Source organism: Muntiacus reevesi, chromosome X (assembly GCF_963930625.1).
Source record: "Muntiacus reevesi chromosome X, mMunRee1.1, whole genome shotgun sequence".
Classification (NCBI taxonomy): domain Eukaryota; kingdom Metazoa; phylum Chordata; class Mammalia; order Artiodactyla; family Cervidae; genus Muntiacus; species Muntiacus reevesi.
The window spans coordinates 49,539,352-49,555,725 of NC_089271.1; the positions used below are offsets into that span (position 1 = coordinate 49,539,352).

A 16,374-nucleotide genomic window follows, 5' to 3' on the forward strand; every position below is an offset into this window, starting at 1 on the left:
CAGTCTGTTGTTCCATGTCCAATTCTAACTGCTGCTTCCTGACCTGCATAAAGATTTCTCAAAGGCAGGTCAGGTGGTCTAGCATTCCCATCTCTTTCAGAATTTTCCACAGTTTATTGCGATCCACACAGTCAAAGGCTTTGGCATAGTCAATAAAGCAGAACTAGTTGTTTTTCTGGAACTCTCTTGCTTTTGCAATGATTCAGTGGATGTTGGCAATTTGATCTCTGGTTCCTCTGCCTTTTCTAAAACCAGCTTGAGCATCTGGAAGTACACAGTTCACATATTGTTGAAGCCTGGCTTGGAGAATTTTGAGCATTACTTTGCTACCATGTGAGATGAGTGCAATTGTGTGGTAGTTTGAGCATTCTTTGGCATTGCCTCTCTTTGGTTTTGGAATGAAAACTGACCTTTTCCAGTCCCCTGGCCACTGCTGAGTTTCCCAAATTTGCTGGAATATTGAGTGCAGGACTTTCACAGCATCATATTTTAGGATTTGAAAAAGCTCAACTGGAATTCCATTACCTTCACTGGCTTTGTTTGTAGTGATGCTTCCTAAGGCCCACTTGACTTTACATTCCAGGATGTCTGGCTCTAGGTGACTGATCACACCTTTGTGATTATCTGGGTCATGAAGATCTGTTTTGTACAGTTCTTCTGTGTATTCTTGCCTCCTCTTCTTAATATCTTCTGCTTCTGTTAGGTCCCTACCATTTCTGTCCTTTATTGAGCCCATCTTTGCATGAAATGTTCCTTTGGTATCTCTAATTTTCTTGAAGAGATCTCTAGTCTTTTCCATTCTATTGTTTTCCTCTATTTCTTTGCACTGATCACTGAGGAACGCTTTCTTATCTCTCCTTGCTATTCTTTGGAACTCTGCATTCAAATGGGTATATCTTTCCTTTTCTCCTTTGCTTTTCGCTTCCTTCTTTTTACAGCTATTTGTAAGGCCTTCTCAGACAGCCATTTTGCTTTTTGCGTTTCTTTTTCTTGGGGATGGTCTTGCTCCCTGTCTCCTGTACAATGTCATGAACCTCCGTCCATAATTTATCAGGCACTCTGTCTATCAGATCTAGTCCCTTAAATCTATTTCTCACTTTCACTGTACAATCATAAGGTATTTGATTTAGGTCATACCTGAATGATCTAGTGGGTTTCTCCACTTTCTTCAATTTAAGTCTGAATTTGGCAATAAGCAGTTCATGATCTGAGCCACAGTCAGCTCCCGGTGTTCTTTCTGCTGATTGTATAGAGTTTCTCCATCTTTGGCTGCAAAATCAATCTGATTTCAGTGTTGGCCATCTGGTGATGTCCATGTGTAGAGTCTTCTCTTGTGTTGTTGGAAGAGGGTGTTTGCTATGACCAGTGCATTCTCTTGGCGAAACTCTATTAGCCTTTGCCCTGCTTCATTCTGTGTTCTAAGGCCAAATTTGCCTGTTACTCCAGGTGTTTCTTGACTTCCTACTTTTGTATTCCAATCCCCTATAATGAAAAATACATCTTTTTTGGGTGTTAGTTCTAAAAGGTCTCGTAGGTCTTCATAGAACCGTTCAACTTCAGTTACTTCAGCGTTACTGGTCAGGGCATAGCCTTGGATTACTGTGATACTGAATGATTTGCCTTGGAAATGAACAGAGATCATTCTGTCATTTTTGAGATTACATCCAAGTACTGCATTTCAAACCCTTTTGTTGACTGTGATGTCTACTCCATTTCTTTGAAGGGATTCTTGCCCACAGTAGTGGATATAATTGTCATCCGAGTTAAATTCACCCATTCCAGTCCATTTAAGTTTGCTGACTCCTAGAATGTCGACATTCACTCTTGCCATCTCCTGTTTGACCACTTCCAATTTGCTTTGTTTCATGGACCTAACATTCCAGGTTCCTATGCAGTATTGCTCTTTACAGCATCAGCCTTTGCTTCTATCACCAGTCATATCCACAACTGGGTTTTGTTTTTGCTTTGGTTCTATCCCTTCATTCTTGAGTTATTTCTTCACTGATCTCCACTAACATATTGGGCATCTACTGAGCTGGGGAGTTCATCTTTCAGTGTCCTATCTTTTTGCCTTTTCATACTGTTCATGGGGTTCTCAAGGCAAGAACACTGAAGTGGTTTGCCGTTCCCTTTTCCAATGGGTCACATTTTGTCAGAACTCTCCACCATGACCCATCCGTCTTGGGTGGCCCTACATGTCATGGCTTAGTTTCATTGAGTTAGACAAGGCTGTGGTCCATGTGATCAGATTGGCTAGTTTTCTGTGATTGTGGTTTCAGTCTGTCTGCCCTCTGATGCCCTCTCTCAGCGCCTACTGTCTTATTGTGGTTTCTCTTACCTTGGACGTGGGGTATCTCCTCTCGGCCGCTGCTCCTGACCTTGGACGTGGGGTATCTCCTCTCGTCCGCCACTCCTGACCTTGGACATGGGGTATCTCATCTCGGCTGCTCCAGTGCCGCACCACTGCCGCTGTGTTTGAATTGCTGGTCAAAAAGAGCTGATGCACAGTTAACAGGAGCAGCCCTGGGCAAAAATGCCACAGATTACATAGTTCTTAAAAGTTGAGTGGTGCTCATGTATAACACTTTTGATTTTGTTGCATGCCCTTGGCCAAATTCCAGATTGCTGAAAATGTTTTCGAGAGTTTTGTCCAATTTTATTACTGCTTTTGAGGGAGAGAATTTGATAACCTCACTCTGTCATGCTGGAAGACAGAAATTATTTTTCATTAGGTAGAAATGAGAGTATCTGTTAAACTTTCATTAAATAATTTATTTGTTAAAATGTTTAGGTTAATTCCTAAGCATACCTAATATGAAAATATTATTTCCCTAAGCCAAGCTAAATTATTTTCATTTTCTCTTTCTTTTAAGAATTTATTAAAGACAAGTTTGTAAATATAGAGTGTTCCACAGATAGCTTCTAGTGGTTGTATTACTTCATGGACTATCACAGAACCAAGTGATTTCATATTTCTAGTTGTAATATCTTTCCTTCAAAGCTTGCTGATGTTTCATATTTTCCCCATTTGGCCATGATTAATGAACACATTTGTTGGCCTGAGTACAGCATTTTATAAGCTGTCAACAAGGAGCTAATAGGTGTTGCATGGTCAAATAGGAAATGTTGGAGTCAATCATATAAAAATCATTTTTCCTCTGTAGAACCTCTTAGATCCTTTAATTTGCTAATATGTTTTGAGAATTTTCAAGAAAGGAAATAAATGTACATTTCCTTGAACAATTTTACCAGAGAACCCACTTTTCACAGAATACATTTTACGAAGCACTGCCTTAACATATGTACTAAGATCCATATCCACCTTTGTCTGCCCAGAATTATACCTATTTTGAGAAACATGAAGTGATGCATATTGCAATGTAATGGTATTTACAATGTAGCTGTGTGGTTAACTTATAATATTGAATGTGAGCACTGTGCTAAACTATGCTGAAAAGAGTTAATATAGTAGGTAGAAGACTGCTGTTTTTAGGAAGGTCTATTTCCAAGGTTGGACTTTGGCTGTTGTGTAGGAATTTGGTTTCCCTTTCTTCCCTGATAAGTATAGTTCACTTTACCTAGGTTGTTGGTACAAATTATGTGATTTATGCTGAATAAAGACTCTTTTTAGAGTCTGGTATTCTGGTTCATGCTAGGCAAAAGGTGCTTATTTGACCTGAGTCTCAACAAAAACCTGAGTCTCTGTTGGTCTTCCCTGGCCAGATACTTACCCATATGTTGCTGTATTTTTTGTTGCTTAGAGAAAGAAGCATACTCAAGAATGCTCCCTCACCTGAGGAAGAGAGCATAAGGAAGTCTGTGCATAAATTTCTCTAGATTCCTGTGTGTTTTTCCCTTGCTGATCTTATTGTGCATCCTTTTGCTCTAGTAAACTCATCTGTGAATACAACTATATGCTGAGTCCTGTAAGACCTGTTGAATCACTGAATCTGTGAGTGGTCTTGGGAGCCCTGAAACATAATCACATTACCTAATCTCAATCCTCAAAACATCTCTCAACTAGTTAGAAGTAAGGCTGTCCTTACAGAAGAGACTAAAGTTAATGGGGTTAAGCATATCTGACTCCGAAGCTTTGGTTCGTCACTGTTATATTGCATTGCCTCTCAATACCAGAAATTGTGTCTGCACTGGATTGAAAGGAAGAAACAGGAGATCATCTAAAGGCAATAGTGGTCTGAGACTGCTTCATTCAGGAAATAGGATTTGAGTTGGTGTTGAAAGGTAAATGAACTGGATTAAAATTGATGAAGTGGAGTGTGAAGAGTATTGTCCGTAGGTAGAACTGCATGATATAAAGAAATGCAAATCATAAACTCTTAAAGATTTATTTGGGAGAAAGAGAATATAACAGTTGAGTTAAATGGCGGGCTTTACATTAGAAGGTTTTCTTCCCACACTTTAAAAAAATTGCTGTAGTTTGATGTAAGATAATCTATCTAATCTAGCACTTTATTATGTATTTAAGCTTAATGATATAATGTTTAAGGATAATAAGTAAGATAATTATTTTTGCATGCTCTGCAAAGATAATCATGACTACCAAGGACTTTACCACCATAACAAGTTGAAAACCCACTATTGTTAGTTCTAAGAAACTATTAAAGTTTGGGTTTGAGGGGTTTTCTTTGAGCAGAGGAATGAAATGCTGAAAACAGCATTTAACTGGTACTAATCTGATGGCATTGTGAAGAGTGTGTTAGCTCGACCCAGGGAGTCAATCTATTTAAGATCATTGCCATCACAGCAGTTCATGTATGAGATAATTAAGAGTTTAGAGAATTATGGGAGTGAAAATAGATAAGAGATGTCGTATAGGATGAATTGCTATGATGTGGCAATAAACTGGATATATGTGTGTTTGTGGGGAGATTCAAAGGGTCTTAGTCTGAGTGGAGAAAATGTGGTATCTTTAACAGAAGTACACCATTTAGGCAAACTGTCATACTAACACAATGATGGGAGTACTTAATTGAACAATTTATTGAAATTGAATTGGAGAGATACATTTGGGAGCTGGGTATGAGGTTGGATTGAAGAAAGATCAAGATTTGAAGTAAAGAGATGGAAACTTTTGCAGTTGGGTGATTACTGGAACTACCTGAATGTAGGAATTAACTTGGGGAAAATACAGAAAAGAACACTAAGGACTAAACTCTGACTTTACTCATTTCATCAATAAGAAATCAATATTAAAAGAGCACTTTTGAAGTTAACAAGTTATGTTACTATCATAAAACACATTTGAAGTGTATTTCTTTTAATGTGCATTGGTTGGGTAATTTCTGGTTTGTGAACTTTAATATGATATGAATAACTTTTAAATGAAATCAATCAATAAATGTTCCTTCCATGTGTAAAACATAGTTAGGCACTGAACAACATTCAGTAAGGTATATAGAAGTAGAAATACAGTGTTGTATATATGAAACATATAATGTTGTAGATCAATGTTTCCTCAATAAAAATAAATAAATATGTCCTCCACTTGTTGGCAATTGTACCATTAGTGTAGCAGTCATCACTGGCCACCAGTTGAGTGCTCAAGATCACTCGTTTCACCAGATTTGTACGCAAGAAAAATCCTGACACTGGGTTTTCCATTAGTACAGAAATGTTCGTAAATGAATGACATTCAAACTTAGCTCTTTGTAACGTGTTTTTTTTTAATAGAAACTCAAGGGGAATGAGCACAGAAATACTCCTTCAGATTAACTGTGTGGGCAGAAATGCTGGCACTTGATAATATGTGTAGAAGATTATGGTATATGTATAGAATATATATATGTATAGACTATTATGATATGATAGAATGATAATATGTATATGTTTCTGGCTGTTGTCTCCTTTTTATTCCTACCTGCTGACATTTTTCCAGGGTAAGAACACAATCTATAAAAGGCTTCAGTTCCAAAGTCTTCCCCAACATTGTTGTGCTATTTGTTTGCTCACTGGAGTTGGCAGAGAATCATATGAATGTGCAGAGGGAAAACAGGAAGAAATTGATACTTTTATTATAGGCTGACTTGTATGTTCTTGGGTTTTAAAACTTAGAAAAGTAGGAATTCCAACAAGATTGGTACATCGTTTTAGTACACCATGGTTGCCCAACATTAGTAAAAATTAATTCTGTGAAACTGTTTTGTATATGAGAATATGTTCCACTTATTTCATTAAGCTCTTTTTAAGCAATTTTCACTAATATGTTTTCATTTAATTTTTTATTAACAAAAGTCCATACTTTATTTTTATTTCCTTAGTTTTTACATAAATTATTTTTCTGTTCTAGGATCCCATCCAGGATACCACCTGATATTTACTTATGTCTCTAAGCTCCTCTTGGTCTGTCCTCAGACTCCATTGCTTTTTTTGTTTGTTTTTAAATTTTATTAAAGTGTAGTTGATCTGATTTACAATGCTGTGTTAATTGGAGAAGGAAATGGCAACCCACTCCAGTGTTCTTGCCTAGAGAATCCCAGGGACAGCGGAGCCTGGTGGGCTGCCGTCTATGGGGTCGCATGGAGTCGGACAGGATTGAAGCGACTTAGCAGCAGCAGCAGCAGCAGCTGTGTTAATTTCTTATCTATAGCAAAGTGACTCAGCTATGCATACATAAATACATATATATAGAGAGAGTTTTTCAAGTTCTTTTCCATTAAGGTTTGTCACAGGATATTGAATATAGTTCCCTGTGTCCATTTAATTTTTAATATCCTTGAATCTAAGCCTTCAGTAGCTCAGCAGTCATAGAGAATGATAGACTATGTATAAGCAATCATTGAGATTATTATGTTCCTCTTTATTAAAGAACTTTCTTATCCTTTTCCCATGGGAAAAGACATGGGGTTGGCATGGTATAATGGAAAGCACATTGACAAAACAGTCAGGATACTGTTTTGGTTCTAATAGTAGTCAGGTTGGTTCTAACCCCAGCATATAACCTCAGCTATTTACCCTCTGGATTCTAGTCTTCCCATCCCCAAAACAGAATGATAACTTGCTGAACCTATATCATGGCCCTGGCCCTGTTATGAGTTTCAAAGAATATAAAAGTACTTTGAAAGTGTTAATATGGAGGTTCTTGCCTTATCTTTTACATTTTAAATAGTTTTTCACAATTAAAAAAAGTAACATAACAATTGTACAAGATTTTGTCACTTAGATATTTAATTAAATCCCTGGAAGTGTTATTGTGCTTAAATTTCACTACTGCATTTCCTAAAATTCATTTTAGACCCACTCTGTAAGTTTTGACTCGTAAATCAGTCAGAGGAATTTTATGAATCTTTTCTATGAGAATAATTTAGTTAGCTTGTGTTAGAGTACTAAATTAAAGACTTACTATGATATTCAGATTAGGAGACTTCTTCATTGATGGAGACATCTATATTTGATTTCTTTCATCTATTTGTACATCTTGCGCTCTAGAACTCATGAGACTAACAAACCATCTGCCTCCTTGTTTCTGCTATTCTAGATATAAACAGAAATATTGTTTTAAAAATATAGATGAGATTCTAGTTTTCTGAAAAATTTGAAAGTCAGTATGGTATATTGAAAAGAGAGAGTTCTCATTTAGACTTTAGAGTTCCAGGCCTGGCTCTGCCGGTAACTAATTGCAAGCTCTCAGGCATGTCAATTTATTTTTTCTAGGCCACATTTCCCCATTATAAAACAAATGGTGGTTTGGATTAGAATTCTAAGATTCTTTCTACTTTTTAACATTCTGATTGTTTTTTTAACTCTTCTAAGTATCTATTTGAGGAAACTGATGAAAAGATTATAGAGTTGATACTGATGTTTTTGAGATACTGTTTATTATAGTTGACTTATACCTAAGATGACCATATAATTTGCCACCCAAAAAAGAGAAAACTTTTGAGAGTGAAGGGCATACTGTTAGTAATAACACCAGGACAACAGCTTTAAACCAGAACTGTCCCAGATAAACTAGAATACCTGGTTACCCTATCTATACCCAATAGGTAGTTCTGCATTATCAGCCACAAAAGAGTATTTGTTTATGTTTTAATTCCTTCTCATGGTTTCTCTGTTTATTTTCTTCTTATAGATCCACTGTGTGTGGAAAGTAGTGCAGCATCATTCCAGCAATCTTCAGTTAGTAAAAAAGGAATGTTCACAGATGATTTACACAAATTGGTGGATGACTGGACAAAGGAAACAGTAGGAAATTCGCTTATTAAGCCAAGTTTAAACCAACTTAAACAGAGTCAACAGAAACTAGAAACAGACAACTGGAACAAAGCATATGAAGTAAGTAGTTTATACCTGACTCCATTTATGAGAACTAAAACCATAAAAATTGATTCACATAGGTCTATGGTTACAATTACCATGCGAGAGTGGTGTGACTTGACAGTATAGAGACTTTTATCCTTGTCTAGATTCATTATGTATTCAAGTAAATTATCTTTTAGGACAGAGGCCCACAAGCTTTTTCTGGGAAGGAGCCAGTGAGTAAATATTTTCAAGCCATAGGGTTGTAGCTACTCAATGCTGCAAAAACAGCCGTAGAAAGTGTATAAACAAGTAGGCATGACTTTGTTCCATTAAAACTTGATTTGCAAAACGAGTTGGCAGGCTGTAGATTGCTGACCCTTGTTTTAGGCTATTATACCTGGAAGAAAAAACATCAAGGATCAAAAAAGAAAGCATCTGATGTAAGGGTTAATTCAGTTTTTGTGGTATAAGAAGTTTGGATTTCGAGGAAAAGCTATCTTATGCTAGTGGTAGATCAATATTCTCAGAGCCAATAAATTACTTTATGTATTCAATATGAAAAAGAATTTTAAAGATTTTTAATTATAATAAATGTCTTAAGTTTATGGATGAGATGTCTGGTTAATTGCATCTGGTCTTAGGTGTACATGGCAATCAAAGTGTAGAAAGATGTCCAAAATGCATTCTGGAGTGGAAAGAAGATAGGATCACAGAATAGTATATATAGTATTTAGGTAAAATTATATATATTAGATACATGTATATATGCACATGGACTTCCCAGGTGGCACTAGTGGTAAAGAACCCACCTGCCAATGCAGGAGACGTAAGAGATGAGGGTTTGATCCCTGGGTTGGGAAGATCCCCTGGAGGAGGGCATGACAACCCACTCCAGTGTTCTTGCCTGGAGAACCCCATGGACAGGCACACCTGGTGGGCTACGGTCCATAGTGTCACTAAGAGTCAGACACGACTGAAGCGACTTAGCCTAGCCTAGCTTATAGATACATATAAATAGGAAAAGCCCTTAAAATATCCTGGATGGTGGAATTTGAATCTTATTTTACTTTGTTGTTTTCTGTGTGTGAATTTTTAAAATATCATTCTTTTTCAAAATGAGTAAATCTATTAAAATGTGAATCAGGGCTCCGAATCTGAACCCATATAATTGAAAGAGATATATCTGAGTCTGTGTGTGTCTGTGTCTGTTATGTTTGTGTACACATATGTGTGTGTATATATAGTCATTGCATTTAGTTTGGTAAAGAGTCTGAAAATACATTTAGAGTTAACATTGAATAAAAATTTTCAAAAGCCTAGATTTTCCAAACTAGTAAACAGTGTATCTGCTTGAGGGCTCTCTGTATTTATATTATTCCTGGCACAGATTTATACACAGATAGTATTACCATTGTAAAATTTGGAAGCCATTAGAGGCAGATTTCAAGGCATAAATGTGTTTGTGCTGCCAGTGAAAGATGCTCTGATCATTATGTGAATGGAAGCCTTTGTTGCTGAGTTGAAGAGTGGTTTGTTGCAGTTATAATGAGGGATGCTTGGAGGAAGAGTGCATAGGAAATGGAGTATGAATAAAAGTGGTAAATGTTCTTAATACAGACTTGGTTCCAGGTCATCTCAGTCATTTACTAGTTGTATGACTTTGGACAGTTCATTTGTGCCTCAGTTTCCATGCCTTTAAAACAGGGATACTACTTTCTACTCTGCAGGATTGTTGTCAGGATTAACATCTATAAAGTGCCTAGCACATACTAGTATCCTGTATGTTGTAACTATTTTTGTATTTTTAAGTTTAGTTGATCTTTATGTGGAGAGCCTGTCTCACTATCTGATGATCTTGCATGTTACTGTTGTGTAGCCTTAGAAAACTGTCACAGTTATGTGCCAGGTCCTTTACTATGTGCCAAGCCCTCTGCTAGGCACTGGGTTTGATTAGTAAGAACAAGTGTATGTTCCTTATTCTCATGGGACTTACATGCTGGTGGGAAAGTTAGATATGAACAGACTTGTATAAAAAATATAAAACTGCAGCTGTAATAAGGACTACAAAAGAGAGATATAAGATATCATACAGTAAGGGAAATTTGACCTAGTAAAGGGAAGTCAATGAAAGCTTTCCTGAGAAAGTGATGATTAAGCAGAGATCTGAAGGGTAAATGTTAACTAGGTGAAAAGGGGAGGGAATATGTTTCTAAGCAGGAAGAACAGCATATGCAAAGTCCTGTATGGGGAAACAGAGACTGAAAGGACTGAAAGCAGACCCATTTGGCTGAATTGAAGAGAGCAGAGGGGAGTTGGTGCACAGTGATCTAAGGAGGTCTATAGGGTCTTAAAAGTGGTGATGATAAGGATCTTTGTCTTTAAGAAAAATAGATAGCCACTGAAGCCCTAGGGTTGACATGATCAGATTTGCTTTTTGAAAAGATCACTCTGACTTGAAGCAAGAAGAAAGATTATTGAAGATAAGCTTGGTAGCCCAATCAAGAATTAGTCACAGTATGCCTGATAAAGAGAAGTTGAACTTTTTAACTATTTTATTTTTTTAAAAAAGAGAGAGAGGCTGAGATGAAAAGAAATGAACAGATTCCAAAAAATGTTTAAGAGATAAAATGGACCAGATGGAGGTGTCAAGGGTAGGTTTCTGGCTGGTATAACTGGCTATCATTCCAGTGTACCAATCATCAAGAAGGGCAGGCAGTGTGTTTTGGTAGTAGAAAAATCATACATTTGATTGTGGTTATTTGAATCTGAGATGCCTTTTAAATATCCAAGAGAAAATTAAGTATAACAAGTCATCTCCAATTTAGTCTTTGTTCAAAATAAAAATCACATTGGTATTGTTTGTAAAATAATAATGTGTGTTATAGAAGTTAATCAATGCAGAAAAGTACAAAATTTTAAAATTCCACCACTTAGAAATTATTGTCACTAACTTTAGATAAATATCATTTCAGATATCTTTTTATGTCTATATATGGATACACAGAAATAGCTTTACAAACATGTGATCATACTATATAAGCTATTTTAAAACCAGAAGTATTTAATTTTACTTTAACAACAAAATCACTGATATGAAAATGGGATTGCTGGACTTTAAATAAGAGTTCTTTTTTCCCCTCAGGAGATTCTGTCATTCATTCTTGAGTCAAGCAAGAAAATCTTTATCCTAACTTAAACTTGAAACTTTAGTTGAAAGGGTTTTAACTTGACCATCAATTTAAAAGAGCTAAGAATTTGGGACTGATACCAAGCTCTCCCTTAAGGAAGAATTACTTTCATTTAGTATATGTGCTGCCGAAGCGAGCACGAGAATTACTTTCATTTAGACATATTATTTTCATGTGCATATGATTTCAGTAATCTCTTGTGTGCTCAGTTGATTTTAGTAATCTCTATACATACACATAATCATAATATGATATAATAAGAATCAATCAGGAATATATTTTTTCAGAACTGTCAAAAACATAATTGTCTTAAGTTTAAATTTCCCCAAATATAACAGAAATATCAGACTTCAAATAGTGAGTAGTAGAAGGAGGTAGGGAGGTGATATTTATTGAGCACCTACTATATGCCAGGCTGTTTCCCCTATGCCACACTAAATTATGATCCTCTGTCTTCAGAGAATTATGTAGTAAGATGAACTATTTTTGTCTGTGACCCTGAATGAAAGAATGTCTGGAACTGGCAGAAGGAAGTAAAAATAGAAGAGTAGTGCTAGTATGAGGAAAGGAGGCATTGAACTGTGAACAGAAATTTACCAGGGGCCTTGGAGTTATCTGGAACTGTGTTTAAATTCTTACCTTACTGTTAATTTGCTAAGTGGTGATGGGCATTATTAATTTTTAGCTTCTGTTTCCTCATCTAAAAATGCTTGTCTTGCAGGGCAGTTATGAAGATGAAATGAAATAGGTATATAACTATGAGCACACAGAAAGTTACTCCCAAAATGGTAGACGCTCAGAATAATAATGAGAGAGTAGTAGTAAGACAGAAAAAAATAGGAAGGAATATAGAGTAAAAGCATCTATCAAATAAACTGATCTTTTGTTTTTGTTTTTATTTTTGTTAGAATACTCCATCTACTATGGGCTACACACCAACATGGATTTCTTCTCTGTCCCAAATCCGTGGAGCTGTCCCAACCTCCTTGCCACAAGGACTGTCAATTCCTTCATTTCCTGGGCCATTATCATCATATGGAATACCCCATGTTTGTCAGTATAATGCTGTGGTGAGGCCAGGGTATCCAGTACAGTGGGTAGGAATTTCAGGAGTACCACAACAGTCTCTAGTAATTCCTAACCAACCTGGGGGACCGTTCCAACCAGGGATGAATTTGCAGGCATTTCCAGCTTCAGCAGTGCAGAATCCGTCCACAATCCCTCCTGGTCCCAAGTAAATCAGAGTAGATAATGAGGAAAAGGGAGTTTTTTTCAGAATTATTTTCAGGATACCTAAGGTATTAAACTTTCTTCTTCTTGGGTTCTGCCATATTTTCCTTCATTTTGAGTTTACTTTCCACTAGTATTTTTTGTTCCAATGTAGTATTTGATATAGCTCATCACCTGTAGAACTGTGCAGTTTGTATATAGAACACTGCACATAGAAATGTTTTTTCACTTCAAATCCTATCCTCTTTGATACTTGATTTTTTAAAAAATACCGTTCAGAATGCTTTAATACGCTCAGCTTGAGCATTATCATTTCCAGGACACTTTCAATGCATTGCTGAGAAGCCCTCATTTTTTAAAATTGCAGTTCTCTGCAGCTAGATGATACTTTTCTTTAAAAGGTATAAGAACTATTTAAATTTATATTCCCCAAACATAGACAAAGTGAGACTCTCCAGCAGGGTCTTATGATATTCTTCATGTTGTTTATCTTAGGTTTACCTTTCAGAGAAGGCAGGGTAACTTGCTGCAGGAAATGTTTTGGTGTATAAAATTAGAATAACTTTTCAACCAATATAGAACATGAGCCCTTTTTAATGTGATTTTCTTCCCGTCATCACAGCAGTAGGAGTGAAGCCTTGTTTTAGGTGAGGCGGAGAAGAAGGAAAAAACAGAACTGTAACAGTTCCTTGATTCTGCAGATAATGTAGCTGCTTTAGGATTTCCATAGTAATTCAAAGCAGCTGTCTCTTTGTTTCTCATGTGCACAGTTCATGATATTTGAGCATGAGAGGCATTGGTTTGGCTTGCATTCTTTTGCAAGGGATATACTGCAGCTGATATGAATCTCATTTGGGGGGAATCTTTGTATTCCTAACAAAGATGATTCAAGTTACACCTCTATTAATCCATTCTTCTGAAGAGAAATTTACTTGATGCAGTAGGTTTTGAGACTTACACATGAAACACTGGCTTTACAGGGTTCTAAGAGATGAGGGGTATACACTGTCCTGCAGTAGATAGTAGACCCTCGAAGGATACTGTTTAAGTTGCCCTTAGCTTTTTTTTGGGGGGGAGATTACGTTTTTTTTAGTTGTTATAGTTTTCTTGTTAGTATCTGTAGCATCTTAGATGATTTTAGATCTTAGATGATTTTGGCAGCCTCTTTAGAATCTGAGAGAGATCACTGTCAAGTTGCACTTTACTGGGTTTTATCCAGTTTTAGGAGGAGAGGAGGCAAAGTCAGAATATACATTTTTGGTGTTCAAGAAAGTTAACTAATATTCTTAAAAGTCTGGTCACAAAGTTACCTAATGCTTGATCAATCTGTGAAACCCAAATATTGAATTCTAAAACAGTATTTATCAACTACCACATATAAACATGTTTAAAATACTTTTCACTCTGAAGATTTCAAAGTCATTTCTAGGACACACTTACTAATAATGAGTTCTATTGGTCAACATTCCAAATGATCACCCAACATTTCTGTTGACAGATTTTCCTCCATATTCCTCTAAAAATTTTACCCCATGATCTTGCCAGGTAATGAGGAAAACTTAATGGGTGTACTTTTTTTTTTGCACACACTACTTTGTGACATTCAACACCCTTTTTCAAAAAAAAAGTGTCTTCTGTTGCTTACCTGAGGATCACACTCAGCATCATAAAGATTCTGTCACTATCATTTTGGGACATCCAGGACAGCATTTTGAGAACTGCTGTTGATAAGAGTCACAGCTTCTTTTTATAAAACATATTCTGGTTTGGATGAGTCTTTCTAAATCTTATGTACAGATTCTTCAAATTTCTTCTACAGTATTATTTGCAAGTTGAAATGGTTTTAGGACATTAGTATAATGCAAATTCTCGCATTGCAGTTTTCCATGTGTACAAAAAACAATGTGCCTAAAATCTGTAATTCTTTCAAACTGCTTGTGTTTCATTAGTAGAGTCAGCTTTGTGTGATTACATTGAGACTTACAATTTATAAGCTGAAAATACTGCAGGTTTTATGGTCCTTTTTGGAGTTACAATCCTTTTAAATAGTGTACCCCAGGATGAAAAAAGCTCCATGGATGACATTTATTAATGGCTGCTCTATATCATATGTCCCACATTTTGCCACCACCTCTGTTTTACGTACAATTCATCATTATTTTGCCTGCAGACTTTTGCAGTGCCTTGTAATATTTAGAATCTTTTCAGATTTTTTGCTGGAAAGAAAAGTAGTCTTCTAAAGTTTGAAGATGGTGAGTAGTGTACTGCTGTCTCCATGCTGACTGCAGTAGTTGGGTTAACATATATGTTATGTATACATTATGTATATGTAACGTGTGTAAGTTTAAAAATACAGAAAAAAGTGAGTGTGCAGAAATGAAGAAAACAGTGTTATTCACATCACTGTGGGTTTTTAAGTTATTTTTTCCCATTACTTAAATGTTTGACTCAGATTATAGTCACTTTGACTGTAAATATTAGCTAGTTTTCTATCTAGGGGTTTTGCATTATTTCATAATTTTGATAAATCATGATAGTGCTGTTTTCATCCTTGCTGAGGTACTTTTCCTCCCCAGAAATAATTAACTCGAGGTAAAGCTCAGACATTCCCTTCTTACTTAACAAAGAGCCTACTATAAAGAATGGCCTTCTTCCCATTTCCAACACACACCAAAACCTGCCCTTTCCATTTTCCTTCTTGTAGAAGAAAAAAGGTTACACTAAACAATCCTGCTTGTAAAGCTTTCTTGAGGGTAGTCAGTATGTCCAACCATCACATTTACTTCTCAAAGTGCAAGTCTAATGAATAGTACTGTATCTCCATATGTGGCAATGTGAGCATTTCATCATGAAGTACCTGCTGCTATGTTTGTGAAGTTGGGTGTAACATCATAAGAATATGAAACCAGTATTGGTGTAAATCTAATGAAAATAACCCTATGTATTTGTACCAGTCTTAAATCTCTATTTAAGGCAATTTGCTGTAGTTAACAAATATTCACTTCGTTTTTCATCTTTTCTTGCCAGTTTTATATCCAGCATGAATTCTAATGGTTTGACATCAAAATTATCTGTGAAAGTTTAAAAGGCACTTTTCTGCTGTGATTTTTGGATTGAGTGTGGAGTGTTATGTATAATACGATGGGCTATATCATTTTAGAACCCCATATTTAATCCCAATCCAATTACAATTATTTATCTACCTCTTTCAAAGCTGTTTTGGGGTACACATGAAAACACTGCCTGTGAAACTTGTTTTTTTGCCTTGATTCTCAGTATTCTTTCAGGTTATAAATCTGGCCTGCCTTCTTGTCCCAGTGCTGTGAGTTTGAAATGAGAGGGACCATCACTCTGCCACTAATCTATGTTTTAAGTGATGAGAGCCACGTGCTTCTGAATAAGCTTTGGGGATGTAGGGATGGAGAACAGAGAAATAATCCAGCTAGTGGCAATATAGGACTTAGTGGTAGAAGTTAGCTGTAAACAAACAAATGGTAAGAAAGTACCTAAATTAGACAGTCCAGTGCCTGTAACTTTGCATCTTTTATTAGAGATGCATTTCTTGTCTGTGTGCCTAAAGGGCTATGGGTTGAAATTGCTTTAACTATCACAATGAGATATTTGATAAATCTTATAGCAGTGGCCTGTCATTCAGCATACTAGCATACAACTAAGTATTTGTAGTGATATTTTATTA

At 36.2% G+C, this 16,374-nt stretch overlaps 1 protein-coding gene across 1 annotated transcript in view; it reads left to right on the forward strand.

Annotated features, from left to right (window-relative positions):
• WNK3 (WNK lysine deficient protein kinase 3) overlaps window positions 1–14,391 on the forward strand; it is a 173,398-nt gene extending 159,007 nt beyond the window's left edge. The window contains exons 22-23 of the mRNA XM_065915507.1: window positions 8,090–8,292; window positions 12,356–14,391. Coding sequence (XP_065771579.1) covers window positions 8,090–8,292; window positions 12,356–12,685 — 533 coding nt within the window. The 3' untranslated portion in view covers window positions 12,686–14,391. The remainder of the gene's footprint in view (window positions 1–8,089; window positions 8,293–12,355) is intronic.
• The last annotated feature ends 1,983 nt before the right edge of the window (window positions 14,392–16,374 follow it).